The 17,556-nt window shown below is 41.6% G+C and overlaps 1 protein-coding gene across 1 annotated transcript; it reads right to left on the reverse strand.

Moving 5' to 3' along the window:
- Positions 1–13,030: 13,030 nt before the first annotated feature.
- LOC126631185 (pleiotropic drug resistance protein 2-like) lies at positions 13,031–17,556 on the reverse strand. The gene is made up of 14 exons (XM_050301353.1): positions 17,270–17,556; positions 16,989–17,149; positions 16,735–16,838; positions 16,481–16,640; positions 16,312–16,386; positions 16,017–16,123; positions 15,474–15,806; positions 15,076–15,366; positions 14,912–14,995; positions 14,616–14,749; positions 14,302–14,529; positions 13,984–14,155; positions 13,652–13,906; positions 13,031–13,412 (listed from the first exon to the last, which is right to left on the reverse strand). The coding sequence occupies exons 1-14, from the start codon at positions 17,536–17,538 to the stop codon at positions 13,143–13,145; spliced, it is 2,643 nt and encodes an 880-aa protein (XP_050157310.1). The 5' UTR covers positions 17,539–17,556; the 3' UTR covers positions 13,031–13,142.

Here is a 17,556-nt window from a genome sequence, read left to right on the forward strand (position 1 = left end):
TTCACCCATCACAAAAGCTTCACCTATAAAAGTTTCACCAATAAAAGCTTCACCCATCACAAAACCTTCACCCTCAAAAGTTTTTGTGGGTCAAGCTTTTGTGGGGTACCATGAATTGATTTTGCTTCACACTATCTTGATTAAGATAGTGTGAAGTTTTTGAGAATTTGTAGTTATCCTCCATTGATGAAGCTTTTGTTGGTGAAGCTTTTGTGGTGACCCTTTGTTGGGTACCAAAAATTGATTTTGCTTCACACTATCTTGATCAAGATAATGTGAAGTTTTTGAGAAGTTGTAGTTATCCTCCATTGATGAAACTTTTATTGGTGAAGCTTTTTTTGTTTTTAGGAAAATTAGAAATTTGAAAATGTAGGAGAGACAACCTATACAAATTTTGCTTCCAAACTATTGAGCAAGAGATTGTGATACAAGCCATACCTTGTAGTAGTTGAAGGTTTGGATGAACCATATAAATTGAATTTGCTTCAAACAGTCTTGATCAAGAGTGTGTGAAGCTTTCTACGAGTTATAGTTGCCCTTCATTGATGAAACTTTTGTTGGCACCATAAATTTGTTTTGCTTCACACTGTCTTGATCAAGAGTGTGTGAAGCTTTTGAGAATTGTGGTTGAACTCCTTTGATGAAGCTCTTGTTGGCACCATGAATTGGTTTTGCTTCACACTGTCTTGATCAAGAGTGTGTGAAGCTTTTGAGAATCATGGTTGAACTCGTTTGATAAAGCTCTTGTTGGCATCATAAATTGGTTTTGCTTCACATTGTCTTAATCAAGAGTGTGTGAAGCTTTTGAGAATTGTGGTTGAACTCATTTGATGAAGCTCTTGTTGGCACCATAAATTAAATTAGCTTCACATTGTCTTGATCAAGAGTGTGTGTAGCTTTTGAGAATTGTGGTTGAACTCCTTTGATGAAGCTCTTGTTGGCACCATAAATTGGTTTTGCTTCACACTGTCTTGATCAAGAATGTGTGAAGCTTTTGAGAATTGTGGTTGCCCTCCTTTAATGAAGCTCTTGTTGGCACCATAAATTGGTTTTGCTTCATACTGTCTTAATCAAGAGTGTGTGAAGCTTTCTATGAGTTGTAGTGTTTGCATTGTTACAGAGAAGAAATGTCTGGAGTGATGCAAGAGGGCTGAATACCTTGATCTTCATATGCCATGCACTGAAGTTGTTGTTGGCTTGCAATAAGACTTTGTTGGTGACTATAACTCTTGTTGGGCATAAGTGCTCCCCTAGTTGAGTTGTCAAGCTTGAGGGTTTTTTATTATTTGTGAATGCTAGGAGTTCACATGTACAAGTTGTACCACTCGTCTTCTGGTAGGTGGAATGAATGGTGAGTTACTTTTATCACTTGGTTGGTGGTACGAAAGTGGGTTCCTTCATCACCTTTCATCACATTTCATCACCTGGTTGGTGGCACGAAGATGAGTTCCTGCTTCATCTGGTTAGTTGCATTAAGGAGAGTACGGGTTGTACATTTCATCACCTGGTTGGTGGCATGAAGATGAGTTCCTTCTTCACCTGGTTGGTGGCATGAGTGGCAAGTTACCAAATGATATTAGAGTACGGGTTATACATTTCATCAGCTGGTTAGTGGCATGAAGGAGAGTACGGGTTGTACATTTCATCACTTGGTTGGCGGCATGAATACCAAGTTGCCAAATGATATTAGAGTACGGGTTGTATATTTCATCAGCTGGTTGGTGGCATGAAGGAGAGTACGGGTTGTACATTTCATCACCTGGCTAGTGGCATGAAGATGAGTTCTTTCTTCACTTGGTTAGTGGCATGACTGGCAAGTTGCCAAATGATATTAGAGTACGGGTTGTACATTTCATCACCTGGTTGGTGGCATGAAGGAGAGTACGGTTTGTAGATTTCATCACTTGGTTGGTGGCATGAAGATAAGTTCCTTCTTCACATTTTATCACCTGGTTGGTGAGAATAAGAGCAAGGTGTCGAGGCACATTGTAGCAAGTGTCGAATGACACAAAGTATGTTGAACCCTTTCGAAGCACAGTTAGCTTATGTATGAATGTGTTGGAATGTATAATTGAACGAATATATTATGAAGCTGTTCGTTTATTTGTATAGTCTTGTTGACATATACTTAAACTTTGTTTCATGTTGGAAGCATTCATGTTGAAGCTGTGAACCCGAGTGTTTCATTGCTAGGAATGTAAGAGGATTAAGACCGAGTTGTCTACATCACCTCTTTAATGAATTCATGCCAAATAGTCTTCGTTACATAGGATGCCGAGGCTGAAGCTTAACACTTGTACAATGTGAGTTTACTTGTAATAGTACTTCAAGTGATCAACATTTCATGGATGGCCAAGGGTCTTGCTATCGGAGTTTCTAAGCTTGTAGGAGCCAGGGCGACTAATGCCAACAACTTTAAACGGTCCATCCCAGTTTGGACTAAGTGTTCCTTCACTCAAGACTTTGTCACATAGTAATGTTTTCTTCAATACCTAGTCCCCCACTTTAAAAGAACGAGGTTTGACCCTTGAGTCATAGTAGTTGGAGATGCATTGTTTGTAGGCGACATTCCTCAAGTGAGTCTGGTTTCTCTGTTCCTCGACTAGATTTAAGTTGAGGGTAACTTGTTTGTCACTTTCGCTTTGCACGTAGTTTTGGACTCGGAACGTTGCTTACTCAAGCTTAACTAGGACAAATGCCTCTATACCAAAGGCAAGTGAGAATAAGGTTTTTCCTGTTGATGTCCGATACGAAGTGCAGTTTGACCAAAGAACTTGGGGTACAAATACTGGCCAACAACCTTTAGCCTTGTCCAAACTGGTTTTCAAAGTTCGCTTGATTATTTTATTGATGGTTTCGACTTGTCCATTAGACTGGGGATGAGCTAGGGAGGCAAAACATAAGTTGATGTTAAACTTAGAGCAGAACATCCTGAACTTATTGTTGTCGAACTGTCACCCGTTGTCAGTGACTATCGCATTGGGAATGCCGAATCTACAAAGGATTTTCTTCCATACGAAGTCTTCTACTTTTGCCTCAGTAATGGTTGCCAAGGGTTATACTTCAGCCCATTATGTGAAGTAGTCAACTGTAATGATTGCATAGCGGACCTTACCCTTCCCTGCAAGCATTGGGCCGATCAAATCAAGTCCCCATTGGGCGAAGTGCCAAGGGCTGATCATATGAGTGAGCGGCTCGGGAGGGGAGTGAAGAATAGTTACGTAGCGTTGACACTTATCAAAATGGGCGAGATATTCTAATGGCATCTTTGTGGAGTGTTGGCCAGTAATATCCTTGGCGAAAAGCCTTATGTGCTAGGGATCGAGATCCAGCATGATCTTTGCAGACTCCTTCATGTATTTCCCGAAGGACAATTTTTGCTTCTATAGGCGTAAGGCATCTTAGGTATGGTAGGTTAAAACCCCGCTTGTAGAGTTGGTCATTAATGATCAAGTAACGGGTAGCCTTGTATCGAATCTGCTTAGCTTAGACTTTGTCATTTGGAAGGGTGCCATGAGCAAGGAATCTATAAATCGGGGTAATCCAACTATCCCCCTGTTGTAAGTTGCACACTTCCACAACCAGGTGCTTGGTGCTGCCAACAATTCGACCTGAATTTTTCTCCCAATTTTTTCTTCCACCGCTGAGGCGAGGCGAGCCAAAGCATCTGCATGACTATTTACCGCTCGAGGAATTTGGGTGATATGATAGTGGAAATGCTTGAGCAACAATTATGTTTGTGCCAGATATGCTGCCATAGAGCTATCCTTAGCGTCAAAATTGTTGGTGACCTGGTTAACCACCAATTAGGAGTCATTGAAGATATCAATTCGTTTAACCCCAAGGTGTTTGGCCAAATGTAAGCCTGCTATGAGGGCTTCATATTCGGCCTCATTGTTCGACGCCTTGAATTTGAAACGAAGAACATACTCCATCGCCACTTTGTCAAGGGTCGTAAGGACTAGTCCTGTTCCACAACCCTATTGGTTGGACGAGCCATCAACAAATAAACTCCATGCTGGGGTTATTGGTTCTATTTTCTAAGCTTCCGAGGGTAATGAAACCACTTCTTTAGGCGTAGAAACAATGTCAACAGGATATATGAAGTCGGCGATGAAGTCTGCCATTGCTTGGCCCTTCTCAGCTGGCTTTGGTTGGTAGGAGACGTCAAACTCACCCAATGCTATCACCCATTTTATCATTCATCCCGAAGTGTTAGGACTTTGGAGTATATGTCGAAGATGATGATTGGTAAGCACGATGATTGAGTGTGCTTGGAAGTAAGGGCGAAGTTTTCGAGCAGACATGACCAATGCTAGAGCCAATTTCTTAATGTTGGAGTATCGTGTCTCTGCATCTTGTAAGGTCTTGCTAGAGTAGTAGACAGGCCGTTTGACATTACCATCATTTTGAATGAGAACGAAACTTATTACTGAAGCCGATATCGACAGATAGATAATGAGAGTGTCACCAACCTCAGGTTTGGAGAGCAGAACGGCTTTACTCGTGTAGTCTTTGAGGTTTTGGAATGCCTCAGTACATTCATCAGTCCACGTAATGTACTTCTTACTTCCCTTAAATGCTTTGAAGAAAGGAGCACATTTGTCTGTGGCTTTAAAGATGAACCAAGTTAACGCTGCCACCTTGCCAGTAAGGCTCTGGATGTTTTTTGAAGTTACCGGTTCCTTCATGTCGAGGATTACTTTGATCTTCTCGGGATTAGCCTCAATGCCTTGTTGGCTTATCATGAAGCCTAAGAATTTGCCAGAGCCTACGCCGAAGGCACATTTGTTGGGGTTCAACCTCATTCGATACCTCTTCAGAATAGTGAAAGTTTCAGATTGGTTAGCGATGTGTTGGTTAGCATGTTTGCTCTTGACTAGCATATCATCAACGTAAACTTCCATGATCTTCCCAATCAGTTTGGCAAACATTGAATTGACTAGTCTCTGATAAGTCGCTCCTGCATTCTTTAGGCCGAAGGGCATGACTTTATAGTAATATAGTCCTCTGTCAGTAGTGAAGGCTATGTGTTCTTGGTCTGGAGGGTTCATGAGAATTTGGTTGTATCCTGAGTAAGCATCCATGAAGCTCAGGAGTTCACACCCTGCCGTAGAGTCTATAAGTCTGTCAATGAGAAGAAGAGGAAAGCTATTATTCGGGCATCCTTTGTTTAGGTCGTTGTAGTCGACACACATTCTTCGCAAGACCTTTTGGAGCAAGAAACTTTCTTTGGTTAGATTTTTCTTAACAAGGAACATATTTGTTACCCATGTTGGGTAATTGACTTCGCGAACGAAGCCTATGCCTTTGAGTTTTTCAACTTCTACCTTCATTGCTTCGTATCATTCAGCGTCATAAGATCTTCGCTTCTGTCTCACCGGCTTGGTCTTGGGGTCAATACTCAAGCGATGACATATGATATCGGGAGAGATGCCTGGCATGCCCTTGTATGACCAGGCGAAGACCTCAGTGTTCTCTTGCAAAAAAGAGATCAATGCCAACTGAATGGGTGGTGACAAGGTGGTGCCAATCTTCACCATGCGATCTGCGTAGGCTGGTTTTTATGACTTAGTCATGTAAAGAAAAGGTTTCCTTGGGCACAGACAGGTGTTGTTTCTTGACCGAAGTGTTGTAACATGACCATGCACTAAGTTAATCTCCTCTGATGTAACCATTGCCATAGAAGGTTGGAAATTTCATCAACAACATATATGTGGATACCATGGCCTTGAGATCATTGATGCCTGTGTGTCCAAAGATGACATTGTATGCCATTAGGCAATCAACTACCAGGAAGTTAGTGGTAATGGTATGTACCAATGGTGAAAGGTAAGTGTATGCTCCCTATAGGTTGTACGATATCACCGGAGAAACTTATCAGAGGAGAAATCGAGTGATCGAGCAAGTGTTCAACTAAATTAAGTGCCCTGAAAGCTTAGCAAACATGATATTGACCGAAGCCCCCGTGTCTACCAGGATTCGTCTTACTTCAAAGTTGGTTATGTGAGCCTCCACGATCAGTGGGTCGTTGTGAGGGTAGATGATACCTCTTTCTTCCTCAAGGTAGAAACAAATTGGATCCCAGTTAGGCTTTTGATATTTGCCTCCCCTGATGTCTTCCACGTGAAACACTTAGTGGCCAGACCTTAAAACTCATTCGCTGTTTTTTCATGGCCTTATTGGAAGATTCAGATATGGGTGTGCCGCCGCTTATAGAATATATTACATTCACTTGGCATTGGTTACGGTTATCCCTTGAAGGGTGGAGGAAGAATTGATCAATTTTTCCTTCACGCGCCAAAGCTTCAATATGATCACGAAGGGTGATACACTTCTCGTCATCATGGCTGTTATGTTTGTGGTAGCAGCCAAACGTGCCCGTGTTCTTCGTGGGCTTATAACTCGACTACCTCGGCATTAGCTTCAGTATCAGGTGTGCTATGTTGGGGTAAATAGCCATGCATGTGGCGTTCAAAGGCGTGTATGTCTCATACCTCGGGGTAGGGCCTGTCCTGACACGTGTTTGGCCCACTGTGTTGATTGCCCGGGGGCGGGCATTATCGTGGCGATACCCTTGGCTATCGCGATAGTGTCCTTTACTCCTTTTACTAAAATGGGACTGGTAAGGATGTAAATCTTTCCTTTTGCCCTGAGATTGATATGTCTGTTGACTTAGCGAAGTATTAAGTAAGGCATGAGGAGGCACCGCTGTCATTTGGAAGGTCGAGGACTTCTCATTTGGTTGGATCTGGCTTCCACTCCCTACTTGCTGATAAGGGTTGGTTGTGGGGGGTTTCCCTTGATACGTCATTGCCTCAGCAGATGCATGGTTGTAATCATATGCCATCACCTCAAAGTAAGTCTTCCACGTGTTGGCATTGATCATGTACTTGAAGAAATAATCACGTAGGCCTACCGTGAAGGCTTTGAGGGCAATCTTGTCGTCTGCCTTAGTACAACAGGAATACTCATGGCTGAAGCGGCCAGCATACATACGTAATGACTCGTCTGGCTTCTAGCGAATAGTGTACAAGTCATACGTAAAGTGCAAGCGATCGGTCTAGAAAATGTGTTGAGAAATAAAAAGTTTCCTCAATTCCTCAAATAAGTCTACTGTCTCAGGTGGAAGATGACAATACCAGTTTAAAGCTCTGCCAGAAAGGGTGGAGGGGAAGAAAAGACATCGCTCTTCTTCGGTATGCATCTGGTATGCCATGGTGAACTCAAAGAGGTTAAGGTGTTCAATCGGGTTTTTCTTTCCAGTATAGAGTTGCAAGCCAAGCTTTTGCTTTGTCTTTGCTTGGAGGAAGGTGTCGAGGATCCTCCTTGTAAGAAGGTCAGGACTAGGTTGGTTCCCATCAGGTATCTCAGCTTGTCGTTCGACCTTCAACTTGCTTACTTCCTTAAGGAGTTGTAGGACAAAAGGGTCCTGAGTGGAGTCAAAAACCATTGGGTCATTGATCTTCGAGCTTACATGGATGGGATTGTCTCGACATTGCTTTAAGAAGTCTCGACAGTGGCGAAAGACGGCTTTCGATCCTTCCACTCCTTCTATAAGGAGGTGTCTTCCTCCACTTCTCCTATTTCCGGTCGAAGCAGCAGGGTTGAGAAAAGTCTCATGTTGGTCGCCATTTCGATGAGTAGCTCGCTCCTTAATAGGAATACCCATATCGAGGGCAAATAACCCTTCGTGTTGGGGGGCACCTAGTTGACGGTTGACTTCCACAGGGTTGATGAGCTCGTGTGTTTTATTATATCTAGCCTCGTGGAGCATCTCAAAGACCTTCTCATACTGCTATTGGAGGATCTCATTCTTCACCACTATCTTGTTGTTCTGAGCCTCTAGCTCATCGACTTTAGCCTGAAGAGTAAACTTCTTTTGTTCATTCTTTCGTTGCTTCGCACCAGGTGCAAGAGGGGTGTCATTCTGTGTGTTGTGGCTTCCTTCGCTCCCCATGTTGGAAAAGGATGCCTAGTCAAAAGAGAGTGTACAAATGGTGGAAACTAGCTTAACAAAGCTAAAGAGAGTGGGAATAAGCGTCGTTCCCATAGACGGCGCCAAATGTTGATGCACAAAATCAGTGAGGACTTAGAAAGTGTTAAGTTTGTAACCTTCGCTAGATTGCTCCGGTCACTAGTGTGGATAAATATGTAAATGGATAGGGATAGGGAAGCAAACACAAGATGGATGTGGTTCACCCAGATTGGCTACGTCCACAGAGTAAAGGAGTTATCATTAATTATGAAGGGTTTACATAAGTACATAGGTTCAAGCTCTTCTTTAGTGAGTACTAGTGAATGATTTAGTACAAATGACATTAAGAAATATTGTGGGAGAACGATCTCCTTTTATAGAAGAGAGTTTCTAGCTTTGTTCTGACATTGACACGTGTTGTGTTGTGATTGGCTTCTGATGTTGACATGTGTCGCGCTATGATTGGCTTCTGATGTCGACGCGCGTCGTACTGTGCATCAACATTTGCTCGAACACCCCTGGTACAAACAATATGTATGATTAGTATGATGTGTATGATTGTTTTTATGACAATGTGAACTATTACACCCACCCCTAATTTAAAATGTATTTTCACTAAGTTTGAGATTATCTTGCTTTTAAAATTGTTTTTGGGTCTTAAATGGTGTGCCCAAGGGGCCCACCCCCCTGTTTTGTCCCCAGGTTCCTTTCCCTTTTTCTTTCTTTTCTGATTTTTCTAACTCTTTCTCTCTTTCTCTTCTCTTTCTCTTTCTCTTGTTCAGCTCTCACTCTCCCTTATCACTCCCTCTCGTGCTCTCTCCTGCCCGGCAACCAACACCCTCACATATTAACAACCTCACCAACTCGATGTGAAGACCTCGAACTCAGGCCCAGGGCCGTGTTGTCCCGACACCCTGTGGTGGCAACACCACTGTTCATCTCCCTTCCCTATCGTTTTGTCGACAAGCTTCCACCACCTCCTACTTGGTAAGTCTTAGAAACACCTCAAAGGTTTATCTTTTCATCCCTATAGTTCTTTTCTGACCACATTGTTGTGTTTTGGACATCAAACCACGAAGAAACACATCGGGGAGACTTCCCCAAATTCCAGTGAGGAATTCGTCACTTTCGAGGCACTTTCCGGCCAAACTACGGTGCGTTGGCCAGCGTGTAAGGTATCATTCTCTTTGCCTCCTTGAGTACTACAACTTTCCTTTTTGCTTCACCAAATTTTATTGAGTATTGAAGAAGTTATACTCATTTGAATCTTACCCAGTTTCTGGCAAGTCCAACAGCTTTCGAGGCATTTTCCGGCCAAACCACGGCGAGTTAGACGTCGTGCAAGTACCATTCTCTTCATCTCTTCGAGAACTACAACTTTCGTTCTTGTTTCACTTGATTTCGTTGAGTTTTGACAAAGTTATGGCCGTTTAAAGGTTGTGCAGTTTCCGACCTATTTCCAGCTTTCTCTCCCATTGGGTCCGGCGACCCACCAAACCCAAGGCCTTTGGGCCTTCCCTACCAAGCCCAACCCTTTTGGTTGTGAGGCCTTTGGGCCGTTAGTGTGTTGTGTGTGTTGTGTGTGTTGTGTGCCGTGGGTGTGTGTGTGTGTGTGGGTTTGGGCCTAAGCCTAAACCACCTCTTTTCACCCTAACTCTTTTTTAACCAAGAACCTTAGGACCCTAAACCCAAAATCCCTTCTTAGCGTAATTCGACGTCATGAACCCATTTTCAATGTCCGTTTTCCCAAATTCAATCGTTTAAGTAGAGTTTGACTAAATGTGTTATTCATGTGCTTATGGGCAATTATTGTGACGCTTCCGTCTTCGTTAGTGGCGCAATTTTTGGCGGCTAAGTACCGTGAGTGGACCCCTTCTAAAATTACATGATTTTATAGTTTAATTGCATAAATGAATAGCATGCCTTACGAGTTTATGATTTGATTTATGATAAGCATGTTTATTGAATATGTTGATTTTCGTCTCGTGTTTTTGGTGAGGAATTAATTGTTAGCCTATATTGAGCTATATTTTAATATATCGTATTTTCTATAAAAACCATGAACTGGTAGACTATCTGATGGATGACGATAGGATGCTAGAACATGTTTTCGAAACCCCTCTTTATAGTATAGACAATGGATGACTTTATACTATAAAGTGGTTATTTATGAGAGGCGTAACCATTTGTGCGTACCTAGTGGACACTATACCGCCTGGGGCGAGGATCTGGTGTTGGCAGTTAGGCCGGGAGAAATAATCCCTAGCGAAAGGCTGAGGGACACGGAGACAGGCATTGGGCCATGAAGGAGTTATCTCTAGCTACAGGCACAGAGACTTAGGTGCAGGCATTGGGCCGGGAGTTATTATTATTCAGTGATCTTACTAGCAGCACACCATGCTTATGAGATGATCTATGAGACGTTTACTGTTTTTATTTCCACGATATGACTTTTGAGATATTTTTGGCATGCTAGGATTTTTATTAAATCTATCACATATTATGTTAGTAGTTTTCTTTATATAAACTGTGGGGGTTAGTATCTTGATAACTCTTTTATTATTATTATATATATAAACTTGGTCCACTCACCTTTGTTTTGCACCCCCATTCAGAATTTCTGGGCAACTTTTAAACATCAATAACTTTTTCAATACTTAACGAAATCAAGTGTTTCAAAAATGAAAGTTGTAGCCCTTGAAGAGACGAAGAGAATGTTACCTTGGACGATGTCAAACTCATCGTGGTGTGGCTGGAAAATGCCTCGAAAGCCACTGAGGTCGCCAGAAACTGGGTAAGATTAAAATAGATATAACTTCTTCAATACTCAATGAAATTGAGTGAGACAAAAAGGAAAGTTGTAGTTCTCAGCGAGACAAAGAGATTGATACCTTGCACACTGGCCAAATCACTGTGATGTGGCCAGAAATTGTCTCGAAATTCACCAGAGGTCTTTTTCTTTGTTTGGCCGATCTTACTGCAACGGGGAAGAGAGAGAAGTCTGAGTGAGGATAATGATGATGATGATCTCGAGCCAGGAATGCAGCTGTAGATGGTGTTTGTGCGATCCCTGTGCAGGAGAAGAAGAGGCAGAGAGAAATAGGAGGTTGCAAAGGGAGAAAACGAAGAAGAATGAGAAGGTTACTGGGAGAGCAGAGAAGAGAGGGAAACCGGGGAAAAACAAAAAAAATCATAAGGTGGGCCCCACGTGGCTCACCATTTAAGAACTAAAACTATTTTAAAAATATAAAAGGGGGTTGGGGTGTTTCACTCTCTCTCTCTCTCTCGTCTTTGTGGAGCACAGAGGACCCCAGGCGAGCCATGGGTGTGCGAGCCCAAAATCCGGCCACCTCCGACATTTCTACGGTGTATTGAAGGTACCAATTTACTTCTTCTCATCTTTATCATCCTCTTATTTGGTAGATCGTAGGTTAAGGTGTAGATCGTCGTCGACCGAAGCTTGGGAGGCTCCGACCTTTGTTCTCGTCGAATGACCTAAGCTCAATGAACCTAGGCCCTTTAGGCCGTTTAGGACTTGGGCCTTAGGCCCATTAGCTGTTTAAATCCAACCCAAAATCCTTTTAGTTTATTTATATTTATTTTTATTTTTATTTTTATAAAAACCCAAAACCCTTTGTAGTTTAGGCCAGGCCTTCCAGCCCAACCCATTTGAAAACCTAAACCCTTTAGGACCCAAGCCCTTGGTGCTGTATATAACTTAGGCTGGGCCTTTAAGCCCAAGCCCGTGTGAGCCCAAGCCCAAGAGACCCAAGCCTAGTGGCGAAGCCCAAACCCAAAAGCCTTTAGTTTGGGCCAAGCCTTCAAGCCCAACCCATTTGAAAACCCAAACCCTTTAGGACCCAGGCCCTTGGGGTCGTAAAGAACTTGGGCCAGGCCTTTAAGCCCAAGCCCGTGTGAGCCTAAGCCCAAGTTAGCCCAACCCAGAGAACCCAGGAACCCCAGGCCGCGCGTGAAGCCACGTGGACTTGCGCGTGAAGGGTCACCGGTGCTGGCGCATGGAGCTCACGCACCGCCGTCCACGCGCGGTGCCATCGAATTTTTCGACGACCCACGATGGCGCGTGGCCGCCGGAGCCGCCACCTTGCGGCGGCGTGTGACCGTACCCAAGGTCCATTTTTATATTTTTCGACGTCTTGAATCTGTTTACGATGTCTGTTTCCTAAAATTCAATCGTTTGAGTATCGTTTTATTAATTGTACCATTTATGTGCTTAGGTGCGAATATTAGAGACGATTCCGTTTTTCCTATTTCGTACAGCTCTTCGACGACAGAGTATCTGTGAGTGGACCCATTCTACAATGCATGTTTTAATAGTAGAAATGCATACATGAAAAGCATGATTGAGGCTTGTCAACTTCCTATTTTGCTGAACGTTTCTCCAAGTTCAAGTCAATCCGTCTTTGGCTTTTTTAGCAAAAGTCTAAAATGTATTATGTAATCAGATTGTAATTTTTAGAGATTAGGATTGCGTTTTTCTACTTCTCTATCTTGTACAACATTGAACTCTAGTAACCTTATGGGGTTGATACTTATGTAAATAATTTTATTAAAACATTTTGTATTTTAGTTGGGAATTGTTATTAGCACTCCAAACATCTCATTTGGCACTCCAAACTTTCTATAACTAGAAAGAAAAATACATTTGTGAGAAGTGTAAAATGAGATTTTTAGAGTGCTAATAATAGTTCCCTTTTAGTTTTTCCACCGTCATTAAAACTCTTATCCAACCCATTTTATTTAAATAAAAAGGATTAATTGTTTTGGGATACATGGGACTTGGGAGTGTAACGCTCTGGCAATTCGACGTTGTATACTCAGGTACTCGAGGCACATGCCACTGTCAAGTGACGGGATTCTGGGGCGTGACATAACTAATGTTGCATGTATAGTACGCATTATATCCAATCAATATCGTTGGATAAATTCAAGTGATGTTTTTCCTGCGATTTCTTACTAATGTAGACTAAATCTCTTACTACTTTGCTAATACCTCGTCAAAATACAGCACATGTGCTGTTTTCATACGAACACTTTTTTGAAAAAAAAGCATGATTTTTATTGATCATTCAAAGAATAAATAACTATACACATTAATTCAAAGGGAAAATGTTTTTGTGATCGCTAACTGGCACATTTCTTTTGCTTATCTCCTTTGGAAGTTAAGGTACTTGATGCCGTAGGCAAAGAGAAAGAAGAAGAGAAGGACCCAACCAACATGAGCAAACACTACGGGGATTACAAAATCCTCTTCAAAGCCCAAATAGTCCTTAAGGAACTGATTCACTGGCTTAGACTTCTCACCAGGAATTTCGACTAGAGTCTTAACATCGCCCATTTGAGATGCGAAGAGGCCATAGATTGTCCAGGCGATTGGAGAACCCCAGTAGTACCACCTCCACCAGATGGGAATTAGCTGCAATATTGGGATTTAATTGTTAGGAATACACTGGTAACGGAGATCATCCGCAACAAGGTAAATAAGATATAAGTAAACTCCGATGAGCAATCTGCATGTATTTGGTTTTTTATGATCACTTGCTCAATCATGCAAATACTAATGACTTCTAACAACACTTTGTTGCATGTTGTCCTTATAATTCATTGGTTCAACATTCTAAGGCATGAAAGTAATAAGAATAACTTATGACATACCGTTCGTGGGACGAGGAAACCAGAGAACAAGTTCCAGAAGCTCATGAAGAAGCCCATAACAATTGCAGCAATTTGGGGACCAGGAGTTAGGGCAACCGCCATCATCCCGTACATGGAGAAATATGTGAAGCACATGAATATGAAGTAGTAGAAGCACAAAAATTTGTCCACCTTCCAATTGAACCCAATCATGCCATACAAAATAAGGGAATACGCAAAGGTTTGGATTAACACGTAAAGTGTCTCAATAGCCACCTGGAACACCAAAATCATGAATCAATACACAAAAGCAACCAAACACATAACCTTGAGCATAATTTCCAATATATTACCTGAGAAAATGCATAAGGCAACTCAGAATACATCCCAGCAGCTCTTTCACGGTAGAAAACCGTTCGTTCAACAGCAATAACAGATTGCACAGCAGAAGCATTGCCCGCTCCAAGGAAAAGAACAGCACCGTATCCTGCCCCCAACAGATTCATAATGTCTTGCTGTGTGTTCCTGTTGACAGGTCAATACGCAGTTGAATATTATCTAACTGACAATTCTCAGAAACGCAAATCCTTAATTGGTCAAAACATGCAAGTGGGTCACAAGGTCAAATTAAATTGAAGGAATGTAGGTGATTATAAAGTTCTTAAACTTACATTTTCTTTCCTTTGTTCCAGAAGATAATACCAAATATAATTCCGACGGAAACTGTCATGAAAAACCTAATGGCATTGTACTGCGAATTCCTCCAGTAGGACCAGTGTTGTTTCCAAAAGCACGCCTTGCATTGAGTTAAAAAGCTTTGGGAGAATTGAGTGGGGAAGTAAAGATCCTTGGAGCCTTGTTGTGGCATGCTTAGTTCCTTGATAAGTTCCTGGTTTCTCCTGAATAGGTGAAACAAAGATGTAAATTATTTTAACACAAACGAACAAGCAGATGGCAACGACAGAAATGTTTACACGCAACTTACCTATAGAGATCAGAGTTTGCAAATATTTCAGCAAAGTCTATGTCATTTTGAGCCTCAATGGCAGCAGAGCTAACATCTAACATCCAGGTAGCAGGATTGTAACCCTCTTTGATCTTCGGAACCCCTGGAATAGCCTGCATGATGTTTTAGATAAGTCAAACATGTTTATAACAAGTTTAATGTTTGAAAATATTTCTTCCTGAACTTGGCTTTCTAGCCAAGTCAGGATTAGATCAAATGGAGCAGTTTGGATCATTGGAATTAAATTTAACTTGAAAGCTAGTGTATTCACCTACCTCGAAATATTCAACGAGCTTGTGAGACCGATCACCTAGGGGTCCAGCATAAATCACTCGTCCTCCTCTTTTCATTAGGAACAGCTGCAACAGAAAACAAAATCTGGGTGAAATATGGCACAAAAAATACTGAACAATGTTACAGATTTGGAATCATATTATACCTCATCAAAAGCCTCGAAAATGTCAATGCTAGGTTGGTGAATAGTGCAGACAACAGTTCGTCCTGTATCCACAGTGTTTCTTACAGTACGCATAACAATAGCGGCTGCTCTAGCATCAAGACCAGATGTTGGCTCATCCATGAAGATGATGGATGGATTAGCAACCAATTCTACGGCAATAGTGAGCCTCTTTCTCTGCTCAGTTGAAAGTCCATTAACTCCTGGAAGTCCAACTAAAGCATCCCTCAATGGATTAAGCTCGACCAAATCTACGACCTCATCAACAAACATCTACAGAAACAGAAAGAAAAAAGGTAAATGAAGACTGAATTGCAAGTGATCGCAAATTAAATGGTAGAACTACTCAAAAGTCAAGGTGGTTAAAATAAATTACATACCTTTCGTTTATCCTTTGTGACATCCTTGGGAAGACGTAACCAGGCAGAGTATACGAGAGATTCATAAACAGTAACGTATGGGGAATGAATGTCATTCTGTTCACAGTAACCGCTGACCCGAGCAAATGTGGCTTGGTTCTTTGGGTATCCAGAGATGGTAATACTTCCTTCAATGTACCCACCAGTCTTTCTTCCAGCTAAAACATCCATCAAGGTTGTCTTTCCAGCACCACTGACACCAACTAATGCAGTCAGAACACCAGGCCTAAATGCACCACTAACATCTCGTAAGAGTTGGAGTCGAGACTCTTCAATCCCTTGGCTCTTCATTTCCTGGTGAGGAACACAAATATTAGGACCAAATTGGCAATGACATGTGTTTGCCATCATATGTATGATCGATTGCAAGTCTAAAACAGTCGCTTCTTAACCAATGAGCAGAAACTCATTTTTCATTTCGTTTAATGCATTGTTAATTTATAAGTACTCACGTTGATTTCTTGAAGTTAGCATATCAAAGAAAATAGACGCAAAGTTACTTACAGGAGGCATATCCACGTAGTAGTTCATATCGTTGAAAGCAAGGGAAAGGGGCTCGAAGGGCAAAACCATTCCTTTTTTGGCTTGATTTCTCACTTGCATATCAGTACCTGACATTAGTCATTGTGTATTAGACAATGAGATGTAAGTTTTATGCAGTAGGTTTTGTTATAATGCTTATCTCGCTAATTCATTGTTTTTACAGCCAGGTGTGGTAAATAGATGAATGCGAGGTGGAGTAATTCATTTTTTATAATGCATATGCAAATTAAGATCCACAAGAAATATAACATTATACCTTCTGGATTGGATAGTCGCTTGCTCTTATTTTCAGCGTCGTCATTATCGATTAAGGTTTTATTATCTACAATTGCTGCAATTTAGTTAAAAGAGAAAGCAAATAATCAGAACTCAAACCAATGATCATGGTTTACTAGTACCATTGAGATTGAACACAATTCACTTACGGTCTAAGAAGGTCAATGCTGCAACGAAAAGAAGATTAAAAAGAATAGAAAACCCGAAAAGCGCGCCAATACAAATCCAAAACCAAGTCTCTGTGGTAAACAGGCCTCTTCCCTTCAGAAGGACCTTTCCAACTGTGTTTTCAGCGGCGTTGGGGACAGGCTGTGAAAAAGAAATCACACAGTTTGTTATTTGTTAAGCTCATTGTTAATATTACCATATAAGGAGAACTCAACTTAGATTTGATAGAACTTACAGTGCTCCATCTTTCGTCAAGAAATTCATTGATGGCAATCGCATTTTGTCCATACATCATAGGTGAAATATAGTAGCTCCACAGCATCCACGGCTCGAGGTCATCTGCACACCAAATTGAGAATATTGTGAACATTTCAAATCATAAGAAAGAAACTCAAATGTTAACACTTTGTTGATTCAAACATGAGAAATAAAAGTGTCAAGCTGATATATGCAATAACTTAGGTTGGTAATTAAAGAGAGATTTCATACTTTTAGAAACAATAAAGCCTCCTAGGACAAACACTATTAGCAATGCAAAGGAACCAATAGTGTTTGCTCGAATCTCTGATCTTCCAAGGCCAGCAATGAAACGGAAGAGGCCGAGTGCCATTTGATGTATACCGAAGTAAGCCATGAGCTGTTTGAAGAACCTGAACATATTGTACATACGTCAAACAAAAGAATAACTGGGATGTATATCTTTCATTATTCATGTAGCAACATGAAGAAAAAGTTTCCGATAATAATAAGACTGATAAATTCAAGCTTACCTACTAGCCGCAGGTGCAAATCCAATGGTGTAGTATGTCAAACAGATCCATATGAAGGATTCCATAAACGAAATGGGAATTCTGGTTAGCCAAATGGGCAAGGCAAAAGCCCATCCAGGGAAGAATAAGGCATCCCTTTGTTTAAAGAACACCGGAAGCCTGAAAACTGTCATTGAAAGCTCTGCCACTCCATTAAACATGACGTTAATGAGACTGAAAAATAATGCTCCCATGTATTTTGCCGAATCCCCTAACTGCCCAGGTTTCATTTCTGTTCTGAAGAATAC

Source organism: Malus sylvestris, chromosome 8 (assembly GCF_916048215.2).
Source record: "Malus sylvestris chromosome 8, drMalSylv7.2, whole genome shotgun sequence".
Lineage (NCBI taxonomy): Eukaryota > Viridiplantae > Streptophyta > Magnoliopsida > Rosales > Rosaceae > Malus > Malus sylvestris.

What these genes read in the sequence shown, in the direction of transcription:
- LOC126631185 (XM_050301353.1), bottom strand. Translation starts at nt 17,538, where the DNA reads ATGAAACCTGGGCAGTTAGGGGATTCGGCAAAATACATGGGAGCATTA. An exon ending in AGGCTTTATTGTTTCTAAAA is followed by an intron (nt 16,839 to 16,988) that starts GTATGAAATCTC and finishes TTTGGTGTGCAG; the next exon opens with ATGACCTCGAGCCGTGGATG. An exon ending in TTGACGAAAGATGGAGCACT is followed by an intron (nt 16,641 to 16,734) that starts GTAAGTTCTATC and finishes TCTTTTTCACAG; the next exon opens with CCTGTCCCCAACGCCGCTGA.